This window comes from Centruroides sculpturatus, unplaced genomic scaffold (genome assembly GCF_000671375.1).
Source record: "Centruroides sculpturatus isolate CEXI.00-Female unplaced genomic scaffold, Cexi_2.0 scaffold269, whole genome shotgun sequence".
Classification (NCBI taxonomy): domain Eukaryota; kingdom Metazoa; phylum Arthropoda; class Arachnida; order Scorpiones; family Buthidae; genus Centruroides; species Centruroides sculpturatus.
Genome location: NW_019384601.1, coordinates 584,369 through 608,464, shown reverse-complemented (window position 1 = coordinate 608,464; position 24,096 = coordinate 584,369). Strand labels below are relative to the sequence as shown.

Below are 24,096 nucleotides of genomic sequence, written 5' to 3'. Positions count from 1 at the left end.
CATGTGAGACAACTCAACTTCTCCTCGCTTGTTCATTGGTGTATGCTTTTCACACCACGTGATGTCATTCCTCTCCCACTGTACCAAACCATGTAACACAACACAAACAGGTTTCATTTGATCAATCCTAATATGATTAAAGGAAATAGAATCAGTTACAAAGTCAGTTTATTGTGAGATATGAAAAGTATCATTCATACAAAGATCTCGTTTTGTATATTTAACAATAAACAGATACTGCTGCAATTCTGCAAAACAGACATGATACACTGACAATATTTCACATTTAATCAAAAAGAAACACTTTTGATGCAGGATAACATACATCTAAAAATTATTCACCTCACCATGATAAAATCTGACTTTAGAATAGTAAACTGCTCCATATCAGTTTATTTAACAGTATGCAAATATACAGTTCTCTAGAAAACTTTCCTTGATAAGCTTTTCATAAGCACTTCAGGATGTTTTAATTATTAATTAATGTAAGAAAAAAGCATATCAAATAAAATTCACACCAATGAAGAAAATGCATTAAAAGTATCATAAAATTTTGTTTAAATCTTGGATTGAGTTGAATATCCTTTACATAAACATAAAAATCTGTCATAACAACATAGAAATAAAAAATTATCATACCTTTTTTAGTATCCTCTTTAAGTGATTTTACTGCAGAATTATTTACATCCAATAACAACCAATTATCTTTACATAACTCAGGCTGATGGATAAAAAATATATCAGGAAAGCATGAAACTAGCTCAATTAAGCTTGAATATCCCATTTCTGTTAGGTTTAATTCTTTTTTTAAAATTTCCTGAAATAGTAATTTATTAGTTAGATAAAACAAAATTTAATGGTTTCTGATTTTAATGTCAATACAGCATGAACATGTTCAGTTACATAAGATTATAATAATTATAAGATTTAATAAGTTCTAAAGCAATTTGATCAAAATCAGATTTTGTAACTGTACAAGATGGTCCAAATGTCCATTAACTAAAGTATATTTCAAGAATAGTTAAAATTAGCCTGAAATCACTGCTTGTCTACTAATTCAGTTGAATCATTGGAAGCAAAAATAGCAAACAATATGAAACTGCTCCAAACTGGTTATAACTGTTCTGAAAATGATCTTAAAAATATATCTTGGTTAACTGACTTTTAGGCAATCCTGTATATTAATTTTGCTTTAAAGTGTTCAACTTAAGCTGTTTACTAACTTGTTCCAGTTGTTCAGTGATGATTCCAAACTTTTTAATTTTTTAAAAATATTTGCTAACATTTTGAGAGAGAAAGAATCAGTTACAACAACAAAAAACTTTAAGCAAGAATAAAAAAATTTTGGAAAAAATAAATATCTTACAATTATGGCTATAATCCAGTATCCAAACTCCTGCTGTAACTTAGATTAATATGACTCAATGTCCTTAATTTATTATAATCTTATTTCGTCCATTAGTACATGTCTATTAACAGGACTTATTAAACTGGCTTTAAGGATACTGCAACTCAGTTTCACAGATTAGAAAATAAAACAATTTTCTAATCTGTGAAACTGAGTTGCAGTATCCTTAAAGCCAGTTTAATAAGTCCTGTTAATAGACACGTACTAGTGGACGAAATATGATTATATCCTGCTGTAACTAATGATATTCTTTATTATCTGTGTGATATGTGAACTGAATAATTCCAGTATCATGGATTTATTTATAGTGCACTTGTGAGAAATTTGAAAGTCATATTAGTAAAAGTAAGAAATAGGAAATGACTCCAATTTTCAATATTTGTTTTCATTTGTTCCATTAGTGTCTGTGTTACTATAGTTGTGTAGTTTAATGATTTAAATCACTAAACTTACTCTTAACAGTTCATTATCTTGTTTGCTTATTTTCATTATTGTTTTTATTTTTATACAGTAATAGTATAATATAAAAGTATACTGTACATTATCATTGCTGTCTGTTGTGTATTCAAGAAAGACAGTTAATATACACTGAGTGGCCAAAAAATTAGACACACTCCTTATCTGAAAGTAAATCAGTCTGATAGTGATGTAGAGTGACGTAACAATGCAGAGTTGTTTATATAAGGTATGCTCAGCTTCAGACAGCATAGTTATCATAGAAGATAATGTCAAAATGGATAACACAAAAGATTTAAATGACTTTGAATGAGGAATGATCATCGGTGCAAGAAGAGCTGGTGTCAGCATCTCTGAAACGACGACTCTTTTAGGATTTTCTCGCCCAACAGTATCTCGAGTGTTTAGAGAGTGGCAGTTGAGAAAAAAAAACTTCAAGCGATAAGGACAATTCTGGTTAAAAAAGGCTGGAGAATGAGGTGAAAGGCGATTAGCACGCATAGTCCACAGCAACAGAAGGGCAACAACACGACAAATTACATCTGAATTCAATGCAGATGCATCACAAAGCATATCCCAATGCACAACAAAACACACTTTGCAAAGGATGGTATCCTGCTGCTAAACAGCAGGAGACCATCAAGTGTGCCTTTGGTATCACAGAAAAAGGCACCCGTTGTGGGCCCAGGAACGATGAAATTGTCACTTGTGGACTGGAAAAAAGTAGCCTGGTCTGACGAATCTCATTTCCTGCTCCATCATGCAGATGGCGTGATCAGAATATGGTGCAAACAGCACAAATTCGTGGACCCCCTCCTGCCAAATGACAACTCTTCAGACTGGTGGCAGTGGAATTATGGTGTGCGGAATGTTTTCCTGGAGTACACTAGGTCCCTTGATATTTGTGGACACATCTCTGAATAGAACAGCTTACCTCAACATCATTGCCAATCACATACACTTATTTATGACTGTAATGTTCCCTGATGGAGATGGTCACTTTCAGCAGGATAATGCAGCTTGCCACTGTGCTCAATTGGTCTCAAATTGGTTTGAGGAACATCAATCATAGTTTAACCTGCTTCCATGGCCAGCTCAGTCCCCTGACCTCAATCCTACAGAGCATTTGTGGGACAAAGTCAAAAGATCACTTCAGAGCTTGGAAATACCACCATCCAATCTGACCCAACTTAGAGCTACCATTATGTTAGCGTGGGCCAACTTTCTTCAGCAATAGTATCAGCAACTTGTTGAATCCATACCAAGAAGAATATCGGCTGTGATCAGAGCTAAAGGTGGACCAACTCATTATTAGAGGGTGTCTCTAATTTTTTGGCCACTCAGTGTATAATTCCTACTAGGTATAACTGTACAAACTTATTTATTGAATTATATCTTACAAACATGTCCTTGAACAACCTCATTAAGTATTTGTTAATAAGATAATTGGAGTTTGTAGTGCTTAATATGAATTGATAGGTAAATAGGTGTTTTGCATCATTTGGAGAAATTGGTTGGGATTATTTGGATGGAGTGGAAATAAGTTAAAATTTTTTTTGCATTAAAAATAATGAAAAACGTCCATATCCAAATCCCTGATATTTAAATTATCTTCAGAAATGCATTAGATTTGGATAATGGAGTATGGCTGTATTCTTTTTCACAAATGTAAATCCTAACGTCATTGTAAAAGTAAATGTATAAAAATAAATAAATTAATTAATTAATGAAAATGGCATGAGGGAAGAAAAAAGTAATACTTCATAGATTTGTTTAATGAAAATTGTTGCATTAATTCTAATTCTGAAATGATAGTTTTTCAACAATTGAACAATTAAATACTTCTTATTTTAATCTTCTATTCTATTTCTTACTTTAAAGTTAATTGTGGCAATACTTTTCATATTTTATGAATAACTTAAAACTGCATGTTTCATCGTTGTTCATTTTAAAGTTCAACAACAATTCTTTGTTCTTTTTTATAATAAAGATCTTCATAATAATAGTTAAGATTAACTAAGAGATTGATTCATTAAAAATTTTTTGATAAAATTTTAATAAAAAAATTATTAATTCAGCATTTGTGTCATTGTTATTCTGGAACAGCAATATATTATATATCTAATTTCTCTATTTTAAATTATAAGTTTCTTTACACACAATATTATGCAGTATAATATATTTATCTAATAGAAAATTTATGATTTCTAATTTTAAGTTCAAATCCTCTGCAAATGATAGCAAATGATTTATTTATTTATTATTTTACAAAATTGAAAAAACAAAGAAATAAATACTTTTCACTTACTTCATATTTTTTCATAAAATCAGTTGCCCAGATTCCATCAGGATGACATGACAATACCTTAAAAAATATTTAATGTTTATATATGTGTGTGTTTAATTTTTAATGTTCAAAAACACTTCGCACATTTCTACACTAGAAATTTATTAAATTTATAAAGTAATTATTACATTGTGTTAACGTTTTTAGATATATTTAATGCCCATTTTCAGGTATCTTTATATTAATTAAACATTACTACTTAAATTCCAAAAAATAAATTGCTGGTGTAAAAAGATATGACGTGTTTTTAACAATAAAATTCCAGTTATAATACATACCTTTTAAGTAATGCTTACAAGAGAAAATACACAGTGAAATATATTAGGCAAATTTCTCACTCAATTTACATTTTAGGCCTGTTGGACTAAAACAATTACAGTGGAACCTCGGTATACGTCTGCTTTAGAATACGTCAAATTCAGAATACGTCCTGTTTGGACGAAACAAATTTTGCTCGGTATACGACTTTTGTTCGGTATACAACTTAATTCAATTATACGCGCCATCTATGAACAAGTAGCACTATCGGTGTACTACACTAGACTAGACGTTCGCGGTGCTACGGTTTATAACTTTGTTAAATTTCTTCTGATTTTAATTTGTAAGTAACATTTTATTATTTTTATTAATCATGAATTGCAAAAGGGCAACAGAAAAATAAAAAAATGACTAGAATCACAACGGAACTGAAAAAAGAGATTGTTGAGAAATATGAAGGTGGCACGCGTGTTCGAGATTTAACGAGATTTAACTGTTGCATTCCGTATTCCGAGAACGACGATATCGACAATCGTGAAAAATAAAGACATTATTAAATTTGCTAACGTTGCGAAAGGGGTTAAATCAATTTCTAAACAGAGATCGAAGACATTAGATCATGTCGAGAAATTGCTTTTGCTTTGAATAACTGAAAAACAGTGTGCCGGCGACAGCGTATCGGAAGAAATTATTTGCGAGAAAGTTAAAAGGATACATGCTGATCTCATGAAAAATCAAGCAGAAACTAGCGAGGAAAGCCAGGTGTTTAAAGCCAGCAATTTTTTTTACATGAGAACGGATTAATCATTTTTACATTACTTCTTATGGAAAAGGTTGGTTTGGTATACGTCCTATTCAGTATAAGTCCAAACACCAGGAATGGATTAAGGTCGTATACCGAGGTTCCACTGTACTACCAGACTATAAGATAAGGGTTTATTTATAACAAAGGAAACTCAAACAAGGCTATTAACCTGTTTGAGTATTCTTTGTTATGTAGTATACTATTTACTGGATACTATTTTTCATCATCACTCCATTGAAAATCAGAAGAAATTGCAGTTTATCAAAATAAAAAGCTTGTTGCCTGTCAGAGTACTCTATTATTTCACAATTTGCACAAATTATCACAATCTCTTTCATGAACAAATTTTATAATTTTCAATAAACATTCAATCTGCAGAGTTAATACAAAAAGGGCAAGACATCTGTACAGAGATATCTAACTTGTACAGTAATACTGTTCTGTGTCTTGTCTTGTACAAACTAGCAAATGATTTTCTGCCATCACAAATCTATAGAACTTATCAGTTTGAATTCTTATTATATATCACACCTTTAAAAATCCAGCAATTAAATTGAATTTAATAAAACAACATTTTTTACCAGTTTCATTGACCTTTAGTTATGGAAGGTCAGTGAAACTGGTCGAAAACATTATTTTATTAAATTCATTGCTGGATTTTAAAGGTGTGATTTTTTGTGATCTATCTCTCCAGTTAGTTCAAAATATATGGATGTAGTTATATACCATTTTCAATTTCTACACTTCATCTGTTGCTTACGTTTTAGGCTTCTTGGAAAGAAATTTGATTAAATTGATTAAATCAGATTTTCTTTTACCAAGAGCTTTGTGAATACAGTTTACTTTCTTATTTGATTGTATCTCCATTATCCTGAATCTTCTTCACTTCAAGCATGTCTTCTGCCAATTTGATTTCTCTCTTGTTTTTTTTTTTGCTATGGCTTTTTGCAGCAACTTTGTTGTTTCTTGAAATAGGGTATATCACAGTTGTTCATAATCCTTTTACACTTGAAGTGATGAAAATTTCATGGTTTCAATTTCTTCTTTTTTTTGAAACTTACTCTTGCTTCTCTCTTAATTCTTACTTCAACTTATCAACTTCATATTTTTTCTCCTGTTCTTCAATTGTCCTTTTATAGTCTTCAAGATAACTTTGGAATCACTCATATGCACTTTGCACTAGAGCAGCGATTCCCAACCGGGGGTACACGATAGGTTGTTTAGGGGTACAGAAAAAAGTTAATTATTATGGTAGAAAAAATAATATATTATGCTGAGCCTACTATTAATTTAATATTCAAATGCTTTCAGCCTATTTTTAATAGGCCATCCTCAGGAAATTACTGTTCTACAATACAGTAGAGCCTAGAAAACTCAGCCTAATGTGCACTGAAGGGTGGCCGAGTTTGTGAAAATGCCAGGTTATCGGGAATGGGGTTAAAAAAGGATAAGTATGCGTGTTTCCTCAGAAAATATTGTACTGTACTTGTATGTATTGTTTGCTTGAAAATACAACAGAGAATAAACTGCCCAAATACCCTTAAACAAAGGAAAAGTATGTCCTTTATGAAGGCATAGAGCCTTTACTACATGAAAATGAAAATTAATGAATACACTGTGTACAGTAATTTACTTGATAAGACAGACCTCAGAAAAATACTTTATGAGGCATAAAGCTATCTATAATGAAAATTAATTAACTAAGGATTTTTTTGCCCTGCAAGGGTGTGGCCGAGTTATCCAGAGTGCTGAGTTTGAGGCTCTACTGTATTAAATTAATAGTAGGCTCAGCAAGTGTTTTGGTGTTTGATTATATTTGTAATATATTATGTATCACAAATTAATAGCATTAAAAAATTATTAGGTAAAAAATGTTCCTTGCAACAATCAGAAACTTTATTATACATTTCAAAATGCAAAAATAGAAATAAAAACTTATGCTGCCGATTGTACAATGCAACAGATCAATAAATGTTGCACAGTCAGTCAATAGTAGTGGGGATACCATTGTGTGTGATTAATGATTATGCTATGGCCTTTGATGGTGGGGTGTGTTACAGTTATTATTATCATCTCTCAACAATATCCCCACATATTGTTTGAGAAAATTGTTTGATTTTTTTGTTTATAAAAAGTATTTTTTAATGTTAGCAAGAAAAAAGACATAGCTAGTTTCTCCAGATTTTCTCTACAAGCAGTAATTTTTTTCATTATTTATTCAGTATTTTTATTAATTTTTTATTGACAAGACTGTCTTGTTTTTAAAACTATACTGCCTGCTATGTTACCATCTTAGAGGTATGAAGGAGCACACGTCAGAAGATGCAATTTGGCACAGAGTATTAGGTGCCCAAATCATGCGCGAATAAAAAAAACCAGACTTGTAGGTATTCAGGGGACCGAGAACCGAGTCAAAATAAAATTTAAAACGGTGACACTCTACAAACAGGCAGTAAGAGATTTGTGCATGCATTGCTCATTGGGAAGTTGGAAATGCCACGGAGAAACGCTAATGAAAAAAGGTTAGGAACCGTTGCACTAGAGTAATAAATTTTTTGTAAAATGTCAAAAAAAAGAGAATTAGTACTCTACATCAGCATTAATGTGACACAAAGTTAGTGCTGCGTGTATAATATAACCTTTGGCAGATGCACAAGCAGTAACTATGATCATCTTATGTCAGTGCACTTTCTGAACATCTCATCCTAGAATACATCCACATGCTTTCCTATCTTCCTTTATTTCCTCTTCTCTCTAACTCTTACTTTCTTTTACTCTTCCTTCCTATTCATACAGGGGTAAAGTCTGCACTAAATCGCAGATAGCCTCTCTTGTCTTTTATTAGAATAGAATACATCCACATGATGTGTTCCAGCACTATCTGATCCTTCCAGTTGAACGAGCTTCCATTCATCTATCAGAACAGTCTTCAATTCAATTGAAAGAGCTCTTGCAATGGTGATGATATCATACTCACTTCCTGCACTTTTCTCTGTTCTTGCTGTAGATATCTCATGGCCCTAAGTAACTAAAGTATAATGGTCCTTTTGGTGTGATATGCCTACAGTCTGCAATATAATGTGTCTGAACATCTGTAAGGAGCTTTTCATGTACTTGTTCCACATCCTTTAATGAATTTTTACTGCATGAGAGAGATTAAATTCTTCAAGAGGATACAGATACAAACTTGACTTTGCAAACAATTCATTTACATCCATATCCAAATGTCCTTTTCGATTATTTTAGCATAGTAGACTTACATACACATACACAGGATGTAGCCACGTACATCCTGTGTATTGGATTAATCATACTAAAACTTTTCAGTAAACTTTGTGAATAATTCTGCTGACAACAAAATTCAGTTTTGCTTTGAAGACTAGCTGGCGTAATGCTTAAGACTAAAATTACAGGCTTACTGAAATATAGCTTAAATAGCTTTTCATAAATAAGTAGCAGCCACAGCTTAACTTTTGCACACACATCCATGGAAATTTTTTCCATTTTTTTTGCTTTAGGAAGTCTCATAATGTAGAGATTTGCAAAAAATCCGGTGTGTCAAATTTGACGTGATTCCAATACTTTCCCTTGTTATGTATATACATAACAGGCAGGAAAGTAAACAGAACTAAATAATTAAATAATTTGGCATTAGAGGAAGGCATTAAGTGCTATCTCTTGCTAAATTTAATAATTATAATTAAATTAATATTTTAATAATAATTAAAATAATAAATGTTTAAACAACAAAATTATTATAAATAACGTATGACTATCAATTTTCTTAAATGCCTATTACAACATTAAGAAAAAATTAATTATAAGTAGAAATTGTAAAATTTCAATAAAATGATTACTTTTATGAAAAAATAATTTTAGTAAAATTCATTCAGAGAATGAACATTCTTATTAACAGGGTTTAAGCTGTTGCTAGTTTTTTTGCTAAAATGCTACAAGAATTTAGATTTAGCAACAACTTTCTTCGCACATTTCACTAAAAAACTAACATTTTCCAAGTGGTTAAAGCATCTTAAAATTATTAGTTTTTAAGATGTTTTAAATAGTGATGGGATGATACCAAAATTTCTAATTCTGATTCTGCCAAAAACTCCTGATTCCGATTCTTTTGAATACTCCCTAAACTTTATTTTAATTTAGAAGAATTAATGATTTACATTATGAGCATGATAAATTCATTAATAAACATCAAGCTTAAGAATGGAAAGTGATCAAGAAATTCAGAATTGTTCTTTTGAAAGAAACCTGAATATTCTCCATTTATATGCAGATTTGCATGCTTTTATTATGTAGTAGAAAATAAATTTGTAATCTTATTGCAGACTATCTGTTACCTGCAACTTCACTCATGCAGATTTTGCAAGCAAACTCCATTTATATTCAGTATTTCAACAACCATAGTAATCATTATACTGCTGAGAATGATGAGAATTGCTGAGAATCAAATGAACTGTTTTCAATTTGATCAATTTTCTGGAACTTATTCAACCATTCTATAACCAATATGCAATAACAAATTTGAATTTAAAACAATTTGAACATTTGGTTAAAAAAATCAAAATATATAAAAATATTTATAACAATGTCTGAAATGTTATCAATTTAATACACTTAAGTTCTCAATGAAGACTAAACATAGTTGAAAACAAAAAAAAATTGCATCTAAAATAGTACAGTAGAAGCCATTCTTCAGGTTAAGCCTTAATGCTCTCCTCCGCGGGGGAATTTCGAAAAATCCCTTCTTAGTGGGCATTTTCATGACATACCCTAACTGTGTACCAAATTTCACCTGTTTAGGTTCAGCGGTTTGCTCTGGGCAATGATGAATAAGTCAGTCAGTTAGGACAAGTAATTTATATATATATATATATATATATAAAGTTAATATTGCAACACTACAAACAAATTACAGCTAATTTCCTTTCTTTGACTAAAAAGAAAAAAAAACCTATCTCATCATGTGATCTAAGGTTACCATCTTTGAAAACTATTTTGTTGGCCATGATGACCAGGGGAGAAGGAAGGTAGTGAAAAGATGCACTTCTTTTTTAATGCTTCTTACAATCAGCATGCCTGAAAATGATGTAATTCCATCATATTTAACACTAAATGAGGTTTGGCAAATAATGCAATGAACCTAATGAATATCATCATCTTCATGAGTTAACCAAGTTTTGAATTCATTCACACAAACCAGGTTTTCTTAAATGCACAATTGCATTTACTTATTTCAGGAAAAAAAAATCAAAACAAATGCCTAGACTGATTCATCCTGAAAAATCAATTCTTAAAACTCAAAACAGCAGTAAATATAGCACAAACAATTATTTTTATTTAGAATCATGCAAAATGCATTCGAAAATTTAACATATTACAGCATCACTTGTGAATCAAAAACTTTAGTTAGTTATAATGGGAAAGACGTATTATCATTAAAAAATACTTCTATATAGGCTGAAACTAATTTAGCTTGAACATCCAACAACTTAAATATTTTATTCAGCAACACTTTGATTTCTATAAAAGAATGTCTTCAACCCTTTTCATAGGACTAGGTCAGGTTTAACAAAAAGATTTGCCAAAAAAGTATTTAAGGTGTTTTCAAGTGTTTTATCATTATAAGTAAACATACTAAATATTAAAAATAATTTTATCTAATATTTTTTCAATTAAAATATAATTTTGTTTATATTTAAAACTGTTTTGCTGACACTTAAATATTTTTGTTGACTATCAGCCTTAATTTACAATTGCCAACCAAACCAACCCAATACCTGCTGTGTGTTAACCCTAATGCCACCCTATCTCTCCTAAAATGAGACAGTTTGTATCGACTGAGTACAATCTCTTGTCACTCCGATTAAGGGAAAAAAAAGTCCACTTGACAGGCATCACGTATTCTCTGCCTTGTAGACATGAAAGTTTCCAATAAACAAATACTTAATTCTTAATATTGTAATTTTAAAAACACAATTTCTAATGGAGTGGGATTTGTTTAAAAAATTTGTTGCTGTCAGATGTAAGGATATATCATCGGCTAAAGTTTCTAAAATTTTGCTACAACTTTTTTAATAAAATTAGCTAAAACGCTACAAAATTTTTTCCCAACTTAAACCCTGTATTAGTATCAGTGCTTCGAAGATAATATTGACAATCCATACATTGAGTGTTGTTATCAAGAGTTAAATGACTAAAGTAGTGAAAAAGTGCAATGAAATAACAGCACATTCTTTACATAAAAAACAGAAAATTCAAATTTTTACCTTACGAAGTTCCTCCTTTATGTCATTATTTTCACTTGTAGGACATTCAAATAAAATATTCTTTATACTTGATAAATTTTGAGAACTTTCCAATTTATTTGTGAGACTCTGATTATTATACTTTTCTTCATTATTAGATTTCTTTGGAGTTATTTCTATGGTAGTATATGTTTTATTGTTTGAAATTAAAAGGTTATGATGATTTCTTTCATTTTCATTAAATGTTTTCATGCTAGTATCTTTAGGGAATACTGAAAATAAAAATATTTAATTAAATATATTGTATTAATTGACATATTTAATAATTAAAAAAAAGTTTAACTATTAAGACAGAAAAAATATATTACTAATTAAGATTTCCTTTTTTTCAATTAAATTCAATTTATAAATTTTTAAACTGATATAACAACCTGCATTTTTTTTATTTGACCGGAAAGAATATTAATTTTTAAAATGAAGTAGAGGAAAATTTCCTTGATCTTGAAAAATGTACACAATAGGCTAATTTAGTAGTCATAAAATTCTTGAGCTGATATTACTTGATATTGAAAATTTTCAGTGTAATTTGTATTTTTCAAAAAACAAAAAAAGAAACATATTCAAAATTAAATGGAATGTACACAAACACCAACTAATCAATTTAGATTTCAAAGATAAATAGTTGTCCATCACATATACATACAGTAAACTAAATTTAATGTTTCTTCAGTAATAGCAAGCTTAGAATAGGGATTTTGGGAAAAATGACAAAGGACACCATTACACATACATTACTCATACACATTACTCATTACACATACATTACTCAAGGACAGTAGTGTGCAGTCCATGGAAGCTGTGAAAGTGCTGCTTTGTGTGATTATTTTCATATTTTAACATACTTTGAATTAATTAAAATTAACATTTTATTATAACCGCATTATGTATCTTATTACGAATTTCTATACTACATGTGAAAAAAATTTATAAGATTGCAATTGTATATTCGAATATAAATTAGTATATGCATATTCCCAACGGAAGCACTGTATTTTCGAATACAGGATAGCTTCCATAGTGAAAATATTTTAATCATGTAAAACATCCAAATTATACACATTTGCACATAAGCTTCAAAAAGCAACAACTTCATACAGTTTACCTCTTGGATGCTACACACCAAAATATCGTATAATGTTTCCAATGATTCTATCCATTAACCACTCATAGGGAGCTATTTGACTAAGTGAACTGTTTTAAGATTTAAAGAGTAAAGAATATTTTGTTATTTTTATGTATGTTTCTTTACAAAATTATATTTAATTATAATTTTCTTTAAAAGTATATTCATATAATTGAAGAATATTTTGTACTAGGTATGAATATCCACTGCACATTTTATTTCACCAAGTAAATTTTTATAATTTTATTTTTAACTTTAGCCCTTATATCATGGCTAGAGATTCAGAATGTAACTGTGATATTGAAAATTTATTTATAAAAAGTTTTGGCTCAAAATCATATAATGCAAAATAAAACATTATTAAAAGAGAAAGACTAATGCCTAAATTAAATATAAATACGTCAACAAAAAAATTTGTTTGACATTTTCATGAGAAAATTTATGAAGACATAACATGGCTTTATGGATGCATAAAAATGCAAAAATTTTTTTGTTGGCCATGTCTACTACAGTAGATCCCCCTATAAGACGGTAGATACGTTCCGTTCTTTATGAATCAATTTTGTAGGAATCATAGTTTACGGACTACGGCTGTTTGAAAGGTTTTCTTTCATAAAATTAATCGATTCTAGACTAATTCGACTCAACATTTCCAAAATACGTATATTTTTTTGAAAATAATCCGTATAAACTACGTTATAAACAAAAAATTGTAGGATTGCTTACCGAGTGTGTACCGTTCGACTACGCCCGTTGCTAAAGCTTGGTTTCGTCGCGGAACAGCGCATCAAACCGCGGCCGCGATTTCTGATGTTATTTTTCTGCGAAAACTTCGTTGACCTTTGGAGACATCATTAATATAAATAATTTTTATGGCCGTTAAATAAGAAATGTTTCTTTCACAAGAAATGTATAAAATTACAGTACTAAACAGACGATAGGTCGCCTAACTCGCCGTAGCGTGACGCTAGACGGCGAAAAATATATATTTAATTATAATAAAGTTACAATAAATTAAGTTAATATATAATTATATATACAGTACCTAATTTATATATAATTTATATAATACTATCCAGACGATAGAAATCTCTCCGTAGCGTGGCGCTACGGACGGCGGGTAAGTAGTTCGGCTGCCCGATGACGTTTTACGTATTATAGGAGTTATTTTTACTGTTGTTTACGGATAATGCCACAATTTTTATAGGAATCATAACTATAGGAAACGCTTTTATAGGGGGATCTACTGTATTTTCAAATTAAATTAGTGTGTAGAATAAGAATGGCTTTGATAATTTAAATAATTTAAGTAAAGCTCACAAAAGACAGGAAAATAATAAACGTCACATCAATTCTTTCATAAAATTGAAGCAATTTGGAAATTGAAGCAGAATAGACTAACATTAGTAAACAATATAAAATAAATAAATATTGAAAATTATAACAAGATAGTTACGGCTAATAGATATATCTAAATTAATGTGTTATATGTTTTTTTATTAAAGCAAGAAGTGGCATTTAGAGGGCATAGGAATCTATTGAATCTGATAACAGAGGAAATTATATTGAACTTGTTTATTTATTAAGTCAGTCAGATAATCAATTAAAAAATGTTTAGGGAATTGGTTTAGGGAGGGGTCTATGCTTTTCACTGGCTTAATGAGATCATTTTGAATTCTGTTTCATAAGTTGTTAGGAAATGTTTTATTGCAAGAAATTAAAAAGGAAATTGAAAATGCAAACTTTGTTGCTATAATTGTAAATAAAACAAACAACATCAGCCACAGAACTCAGATGTCAACTGTATTTCGATACATGAAAGAAAACGATAACACTGAAGAAAGATTTGTGAGCGTTACTGATATGAGTGAGAATAAAGATGCAAATTCATTACTCACTCACATTAAGAGTTACTTAGATGAATTTCAATGCACTAAAAAATTATTGGCACAAGCATACAACAGTGCTGCCTAATGGCCAGACAACATAATGATGTCCAAGCCAAAATTAAAGAAATATCCAAACATGCTATTTTTGTACATTGTTATACTCATAGATTAAACCTAGTTTTCTCTAAATCTAAAAGCTTTCATGCCTTAGACCTAGAAGTCAAAAAACGTTTTCCTTCAGTCACACCCATTAGATGGAATTACAATAGCAGGATTGTAAACTGCATTATGGAGTATAAACAAGAATTAAAACTTTTGTTGTTGAATATGGTTGATACTACAATTGCTGCAAGAGGATTATATCATTATTTAATAGATTTCGATTTCCACTTTTTAGTACTAGTTTTTCGACAAATATTTGCACAGTCAGATATCCTATTTGATATACAGTACACCCCCATAACACAGATTCATATAACAGGGCGAAAAAATTGTGATTGTGTTCGTATAACATACTAAAAGAGGCTCGTATAACACGGTAAAATGTCATTGCTGACTCATGTCGCAACAGGATTGGTCGAATCTGGACCAACAGCGGATATTGCACAAGCCGTTGAGTTTAAACGAGCAGCGGACCTACTAAAAACCAATTATTATTTAATGTCGATAAAAATTATATTTATATTAATGATGTCTCAAAAGTTCAGCAAAGTTTTTGCAGAAAAATAATTTATCAGGAAGCACGCAAGCGCCATTCGATGCACCGCTCCACGACGAAAACAAGCTTAAGCAATGGCTTAGTCAAATGGTGCACACTCAGTAAGTAATCCTACAATTTTTTGTTTATAGCATAGTTTATATGGATTATTCCCAAAAAATTATACATGATTTGGAAATGTTGAGTCAAATTAGTCTAGAATCGATTAATTTTATGGAAGAAAACCTTTCAAACAGCCGTAGTCCGTAAACTGCACACATGTCGGGCTGTGATTGGCTCATGTATTTAAGTGACTCATTCATATAACACGGAACATATCTACCATGTTATAGGGGGGTCTACTGTATTACAAAAAAGAATTTTATTATAGCATATTGTATTACTAGAATAAATCAATTTATTGATGTTTTACGACAGAAAAAAAAATTTTGATTTGATGTGGGACACTTGGAAAAAGATAAATTTTCAGAAATTCAACAAAAAAAAAAAAAAAACACATATTGGTCTAAAAAGGTGTTATATAAATGTCCATTTCATGAAATAATGCATATATTGATACAAAATTGTACTGACAAATTTTCAGACAAAATCTTTAAAATTTTTATCACTTTTAGATGTTAATAATTTTGATTATTATGAAAAACAATTTTCTGAAGAGAGTTAATTCTTTAAGTAAATTGTATGGAGAATTTTTTGATTTGCCTTAATTATATAGTGAATTTCAATATTTATATTCATGTCCAGACTATATTGGCAAGTCACTCTTAGACATAAAAAATATAATTAATGACGACCTGAACAAAGATGTACTAAAAGAATTATATGATTTAATACCATTAATTTTTACAGTACCATCTATGAGTGCAGTTTTTCAATCATGAAGCAATATTCGCAAAGAACACTCAGTCAAAGGAAAGACTGTTGTCACTAGCGTTGCTTTCAATAAAAAAAGAGCTTTTAAATACTTTGATGAAATTAATGACAAGCGATATTTTATGAAGAAGTAATTAACAACTTTACAGAGGAAACAGAGTTAGTTCATAAAAAATAATAAAAACAAGTTTTTCTATTCTTACTTAATTGTACTGTAAGTGAGTACATGAAAATTCAGATTTTCCTTCTTATCTGACTTAGAGGCATAAAACCTTCTGAACTCTAAACTATTTGCTAAATTAGGAGGCCGGTGTACTGGAGAAATGCATTTGGGAATAAATAAGTTGTAATAAAAAATAGACTCTCTCAAAGGAAAAACTGGTTTGCTTTTTTAACTTTTTATTCTAATTCTATTTCATTCAGCAAATGGTTGAATTCAGAAGGTTTTATGCCTCCGTAAGTCAGATAAGAAGGAAAATCTGAATTTTTGTGTACTCACAGTACAATTAAGTAAGATTAGAATATTCTGACTCCATCATTTTAAATATTTTCATTTATTCTTATACAAGTTTTCTATCTTTTTTGTATCATTTCAATTTGTAATACAGTGGTACCTCATGATATGAATGCCCCAGCATATGAAATTTCCAGGATATGACATGAAATTCGAACATATTTTTGCTCCACGATATGAACAAAAACTCACCATACGACGTTATGTTAGTTTGCAGTGCCATTTTTTATTCGCTTCTGTTCATTGATCTCAGTCTGCATGTTTGCTTCGTAGTGGAAGGATCTCGCTCGATAAAGGAAATCTTGAGGTATTATCAGAAAGTGACTAATTTTATTGAAAAGAAACATCCCGAAAAGGTTCACACTGGCCGTATTGCTGCTCGGAGTAATGACATTTGCCTAAGTCATTTTAGAAACATTTTAAAAAGTACGCAAAGACAAACCTCTTTGGAGAGATATTTTACCAAGCGACCTCTATCCAGTGAAAGTGCTGGTGGAAGTGAAGGAAAGAAAGCAAAAAGCAGTGAATAAAAATTAAAAATATATATATAAAACAACACTAATTTTTTTTATCTTTTCTAAGTTATTTCTAAGTTATTGTTACATTATGTTATGAAAGTTAAGTTTTAGTATCATTTTCCTTCTCCCTCTCTTCCGCCATCAATTTACACTTCCACCTTCGTCTATCCTCGAAGGTAAAGTGTAAATAAAACTACATTTTTTAAAAATCGATTATTATTCTATTATGGTTATTTATACATTTACAACTACAAAACGCATTTTTCAGTGTTTTCCTTACTATATTTATTTTTTTTTAATGTACTACTTAGCTTTAATCTGAGTGTGTTTTTTGTGTTGGAACAAATTACTTGGTCTTACATGTAATCGTATGTGGAAAAATGATTCACCTTACGACATCTTCATGATACGATCTCAGTTTCGGAACGGATTAATTTCGTATCCTGAGGTACCACTGTATGTCAATGTATCTATTTTAAAATTAAAATAAATGAATTGTTTATTTTTATCATTTCCAGTATTTATTTACAATTTTTATGGAAACACAGGTTCTCTATCATCAAATGTCACCACATGCCACTGCTTAAGGAGCTTCAAACTATGATTCAATGTCAGATCAGTGCTCCCACAAGATGACACTGGTTGCATGTGGGCTAACTTGACCTTGAAAACAAGGAATAGGGTTTTGATCAATATACGATGAAGTTGCATAAGTCAATGGACAAATATCATTGATTAGTTTCTTTTATATTTGCAGAATAGGTTTGAAGTTACAAATTTTCTGTTATTTGGGGCCTCCTTATGATTAGGAAAAGGGTAACCAAGGCAAAATTGGAAGCATGTGTCCCAATGTAAAATAAGAGATCACCCCTGGTGATCTCTTATTTTACTTCTCTACATAAAAATTTAATGGTAGCATTGTAAGGAATCAAATCCAAATGCTTTTTGCTTCTGGTTTTTTCTTTAGTTATAATTATTATTTAGTTCAAAGATATTTTTAAATTTGTTTAAAAGACAAAAAACTTCTACACTCCCAGTTTTAAATTCAAAAAGACACAAGTAACTTACATGATTCATGAGAAATGTAAAGCCATCTAGGGTTAAAAGATCTCCAAAGGGTGTTAGAGTAGTCACAATACTATTTATTTGCTGATTTTTGAAATCAAATACATTTATGGAAAGATTGGAATGATTCCTGTTCGAAATAAGATTGCAAAGAAATAAAAGTATTTGTTTGCAAGTACATATGTAAATGGGGTAGAGTGGCAAGTGCTAATGTAGCATCACATTTAGGGGACACAGAGCAGCAAAAGACGGAGAAAGTAAAGCTATAGAGTGCAAGGTTTAGCAAAGTGATTGAATTCTTTTGGCATTCCTGGTAAGATTGTTCGGTGGCTTAGGTTCTAAGAGTTATTTGTAAGTGATTTACTTTTGAGTTATCTTTATTGGTTTTTTTCTGTAGAGAATGAATTTTAAGTTAGAGTTAAGTTCCTCAATTGTCTGGAAAGTTTTGTAAATACCATACTAGTTTTGTTTTTGATTTGGACTAATTACAACTCTGACTTTTATAACATTTTATAATTACTTTCCTAACTGTCATATATAACAGAGGGAAAGTATGATGATTGGTAAAAAAAAACAACCACCCTAAGATTTTAACATTTTTGGACTTGGGACCTTAAAACATCAAGAAATGCAAAAAAACTGAGCCTTTTCTATATGTATGAATGTTAATGTGTGTGTTTGGGGGGAGGTGATTTTGTTCACCCAATTTAGAGCTTAATAACTCATTTCTGTACCTTTTGTGAAAAATTTCTGAAATTTTGCAAGGAAGTCTGTAATTAGAGGATTGAGGCTATTACTTTTTAATGGTTAAAGGTCAAGGTGTGGGAGATAGAAAGGATAATGTGTCATATCGCAAGTAGAGTCGGACTTATAAAGTTTTATTTGTAAGGTTGTTATTTGCGTTTTCAATTTTTTTTTTAAATAAAACTCTTCTCTGCTTTCAGCTTTTTATTTTATAAAAATTAATAATATAAAAAGTTTTTAAAATAGAATATCTTAACAGATGGTGCAACACAATTTTAAATTTTCTTGCCAGAAGGAAAGTTATCAGGGGGTCACACTGCACGGCACCAAACTTGCCACTTAGCAATATTTTTATTAAGATGGCGATAAAATTCTTACTCCATTTACTCCAACATTCAACATAAAATTAAATCAAAAAGCACACTTCTGAAAAAACAGCAGAATGTCGAGTTCCTGTCTATGGAGTCTTGGTTTCTTCTCTGAACTTGTCACACACCTAGTGATGTCATGAGGTCATGTGGCAACTTCAGACAAGAAAGCAGGAAGTTCTGAAATGATTGAGTATTTTTCTGCTGAATGTCCTTTACGGTAGTGCTGTTTCAGAACAAGTTTGGTGTTTCGACATCACATTTGGTAGCATCTTTCATTTACGCTACCTTTTGCTAGCTTTTGTAACTGATCAAAGATGGTTGCACCCATATAAGAGAATACAAATATTATATATGAATAGACATTCATTAAAGCATAAATGCACCCATATAATATAAGTTTATGATGGCAATACAGTAGAGCCTCGATTATCCGACTCAATTGGAGACTGGGGTTGGTCGGATAATTGAAAAGTCAGATAACCAGAAAGTATGAAAAAATCCATTATTAGTGTAGTATATTATTATATCCCATGTAATTAGTATATTAGTATATCGCTATTAACCTACTTCGCGTTGAATTTTCATCGATGTTAAGCCTAACAAAAATTTTTTAAAATAATAATCGTCGCTATTGTATCGTTAAAAATTAGAAAATTAAGCCTCGTTTAAATACTGGCTCCCTTTCATGGTCGATCCAGTGTTGCCAGCTAAAACACGCAAAAATAATATTAAAGTAGCCAAGACATAGCCAAATATTGTAGCGCCAATCACTAGCGGACATTTGAAATTTGCTGACTAGGATGGTTGGTTAACCGAGGTGACAGTTAATCGGGGGTCGGATAATCAATGCTCTACTGTACTCTAATATAAAACAAAAATTTATTTTTATTATTGTTATTTTACCAAACAATTCATCAGTTTTTTAATTTTTATTATGATGATAATTTAAATTGTAAGCCTAATAAAAAGTTAAATTTCTGTTTGTTTTTATTCCATTGTTATTAGAACTTTAATAAATTCAAATCTGTCACTTTAATGATAGAACAGGTATAAATCATGAACAACAAATAATGATATTAGAGCTGGGTATTAGGAATCAACTGTGATTTTATGAATTGAATTAATTCTTGAATTCTACAGGAACTTTAAAGACAGTGATTCTTAACATCTCACTTCATATCCAAACTGTTTGGATATGAAGTGAGATGTTAAGAATGGGAAAGTTTCAACACGTGAAAGTGGAAAGCTACTTATAGTGCCACCAACTTCCTGTTCCAACTCATGCAACACCCATTGTTCAGCAGATCCAGGTTGCTATGAGTGTATTCAAAATCTCAGTGCGCAGCCAGCACTTTTCAGCACCTCTGTTCAAAATCTCAGATTGCTTCCAGTTGCTTCCAGCAAACTGTAAGCGTCTTTTTCAGCACTGGATAATCTAGCAAACAAGATGGCAGCCACCATAAGGCTCTTAAGAGCTCTATTTTGCATTGACAATTTTGAATTTAATTTATTTGTCGATGAATAAACCCCAAATAAATTAATATTCGAGATTAATACTTTAATAGAATATTTTAATATACAGTAGAACCTCGATTATCCGGACCTCTATTATCCGGATTTTCGATTATCCGGATTTTTCCTTATCCAGACTACCTTAATCCCCAACTAGTCCGGATAATCGAGGTTCTACTGTATTTGAAAGANGTATTTACTGTTAATATTACCGATATGTCATCGAAAAGAAAACGTGTTGTATTATCATTAATAGACAAATTAAAGTATTTGTTTCGATTATCCGGATTTTTCCTTATCCAGACTACCTTCATCCCCAACTAGTCCGGATAATCGAGGTTCTACTGTACTAGTATATTTACCTAAGACAACATATAATTTTTTTTAGTCATTGAAGTATAATCTTAGGATTGATTTAGTTATTTAAAACTCCTACAAAAATTTAAAATATCTTTCCCTCTCTCTTTTCAAAACTTTTACTTTTCATTAATCTGTTCTAATTAAAGAAGTTCAAAAATCATTTAACGTAACGTGGAAGTCCACATAATTCGCCATTTTTTTTTGTTTTTCTCTCCCGAAATTCCTGGCAGTCAGCATTTGTTCTCTTTAGAAAACATCAGCAATTGCATCACTTCCAGCAGCTTTTCGCTGGATTGATGCTGAGATCTTGAATACGCCCTATGTAACAGCTACCAATTTGCTAAGTTAGGCCAATACTCCACTAGCATAAAAACCCTTGCTGTAAATACTTTTAATCACGTGACCTATTTGCATTTGCACTTAGATTGTGGTGAAGGACTGACTCAACTAGCGAAGTTTTTACTTTGACGGTAGTATCAAAGTTATGGTTGTATATGTGATATATTGATATACAGACAATGATTATATTCTACAAGTTTTTTCTGTACTATAATTACAAATGTAGTAAAAATAATATCTTTACTTTTATATATTAACTTTCATATTACTGTATATCATTACTGTATATATTTTCATACTGTATATTAAGCTGTTATCTTAATATACAGCTTATAAGTGCTGTATATTAAGATAATATACAGCACTTATAAGCTTAGCTTTTTTATTATATACTCCTCTAAATTAAAGGATTTTCCTTTGGCCATTCATATTGCATGTTTTAGGCATCCATTATTATAATCGAAATACCTACTCTGGGATGCATGAATACTTTCAGATGTTTTCGATAAATCTTTCCAGATCTATTCTAGGTCTTTTCCAAGTAGCAACAAGAGAACATACACAAAAGTTCATTTTTCACCATTTTCACACCATGTCACAATGACCAGGATTCCAGTGATTTCTGATTGGTGGATGGTAACATTTTACGGTCGTATTCATGTCGAAAGTTGAACACTACTCGACTCACTTTATGCTGATTTTATAACCTGCTTTGGCGTAAAATATCATTGTCTGCAATAAAGTTTTTACGGCGAGGGTTTTTATGCTCAGCCTTACAACTGTTGAGTCTGCTGAATGCAGCCTTTGTTTCATGCAGATAAAACAAAAAGGTTCTATCTTCATGAAACAAATGCTAGAATAAAGGCATTCGAGACATTCCAATTTTCAACGCAACTGTTGAAGTCAACAATTTGACGTCATCAACGACATTCCAACTAAGAAGAAGTAAGTAACCAAGTAAGAAGTGCTTAGTTCCCACAATTCCATTCTCAGCAAGATGGATTCCATTCAAATGTCTCACCAATTACCCACAATTCATTGGAAAGTAGCAGTCTACATATCTGTTGAGTGCTGAGTATGTTGAGTCAGTGCTGACAACAGCGCTACCTCAACGTTGAAAAAAGGAACGAATTTTAACGAATGTTGAGATCAGCGCTGAGTCAGTGTTGAAAATTGAAATGTCCCGATTGTTCTAGCATTACAATCCATTACAAGAACTTCTTTGTTTGGACTCTTTTTTAAACTTTTACAGTAAAACACGTCCAAAATGGAAATTTTACAGAAAACCGCCCAGACAGGAATTCTTAGATTTTTCATGTTAAGACTTACCAAACCAGAAAAAAACTTTCAGTACCCCACCAGTCCGGTCTAGGCATGTTTTGCCGTATTTAAACAACAGATCCAATAGAATATATTGACATAATTCAAAAATCGAAAAGCACGTGCATTCTTACCTTCCTCCCTTTTCTTCATACTATCAATGGAACATACTCTTTTACCATTTTCTTCCATTCTAACAATATCTGGCATTTCTTTCAAAAACTCTTCTAAATCAGAAAATCCTAATAGCTTTAAGTCTAAATTGATTCCAAAACGCTTATAAAATGCCAATTCGAAGTTACTCAATAATATTCCACTTTTGTAGCAACATAAAAGTTCTTGGATTTTATTTTTCAAATCTGCTGTAACAAAACGTTTTGTAGGTCTTGCATTTGAAGTTTTTAAATTCTTATCAAAACGAGAAGAACGTGAATTAGGAAAATTGTGTGTATTCTTCTTACTTCTTTTACTTCTCTTGACTAAACTGTCGATGTGTTTAGTAGATTCGTCGGCAATTCCTTTCAGTATAAAGTCTTGAATAGAAGGAGACCATTCTAACTTAACCACTTCTGGCATCGACTGTAAGAAATACGTAGGATTAGCGTAGCCGAATTCTCTAAATTGCAATTCTTTTCCATTCAGTTTCTTATAATCCGATATTAACTGACGTACTGTTAAGCCGTTAGGTGCTGTTATTAAAATAGAACGAATTACTTGTTTGGCTTCTGTTAACTGTCTGCTAACGTCTGTCATTTTTGTTTCTTCGGCAAATTAAACACTCACAGTTCTTTCTATTTTATTCTTCTATCGGGTTCGTATAGAGACTAGTCTTCTCGTAACTCTTCGTGAACACACGAAAAACAAAAGCGCGACACACACTTACTATGACGACACACATACGAAAAATGGTGGTATCGTTGTCGTACCGACAAATGAAACTCCGAACAGACGATAATTAGTTTAAATTTAAGTTTAATCTGAAAAATTTTAAAAATATGTTTTAATTTATTAAATTAGACAATATTAAATAATAATTAATAACCCTGATATATTTTTTAAGAAAAATAATTATGCATTACATTTTTTTTGTTGACTCCTTCCATCTTGGAGCATTAAATGGGTAGCTTGTTTGCTAAGTTATGGCAACGCAACACTT

General features: G+C 30.9%; 1 protein-coding gene across 1 annotated transcript; it reads right to left on the bottom strand.

Annotated features, from left to right (window-relative positions):
• Nucleotides 1-454: 454 nt before the first annotated feature.
• LOC111625003 (tudor domain-containing protein 5-like) lies at nt 455-23,867 on the bottom strand. Its single transcript, XM_023368015.1, has 4 exons — nt 23,075-23,867; nt 11,556-11,806; nt 4,173-4,229; nt 455-817 (listed from the first exon to the last, which is right to left on the bottom strand). Exons 1-4 carry the CDS (start codon nt 23,691-23,693, stop codon nt 470-472), a joined length of 1,275 nt encoding a protein of 424 aa, XP_023223783.1. The 5' UTR covers nt 23,694-23,867; the 3' UTR covers nt 455-469.
• Between the last annotated feature and the right edge of the window lie 229 nt (nt 23,868-24,096).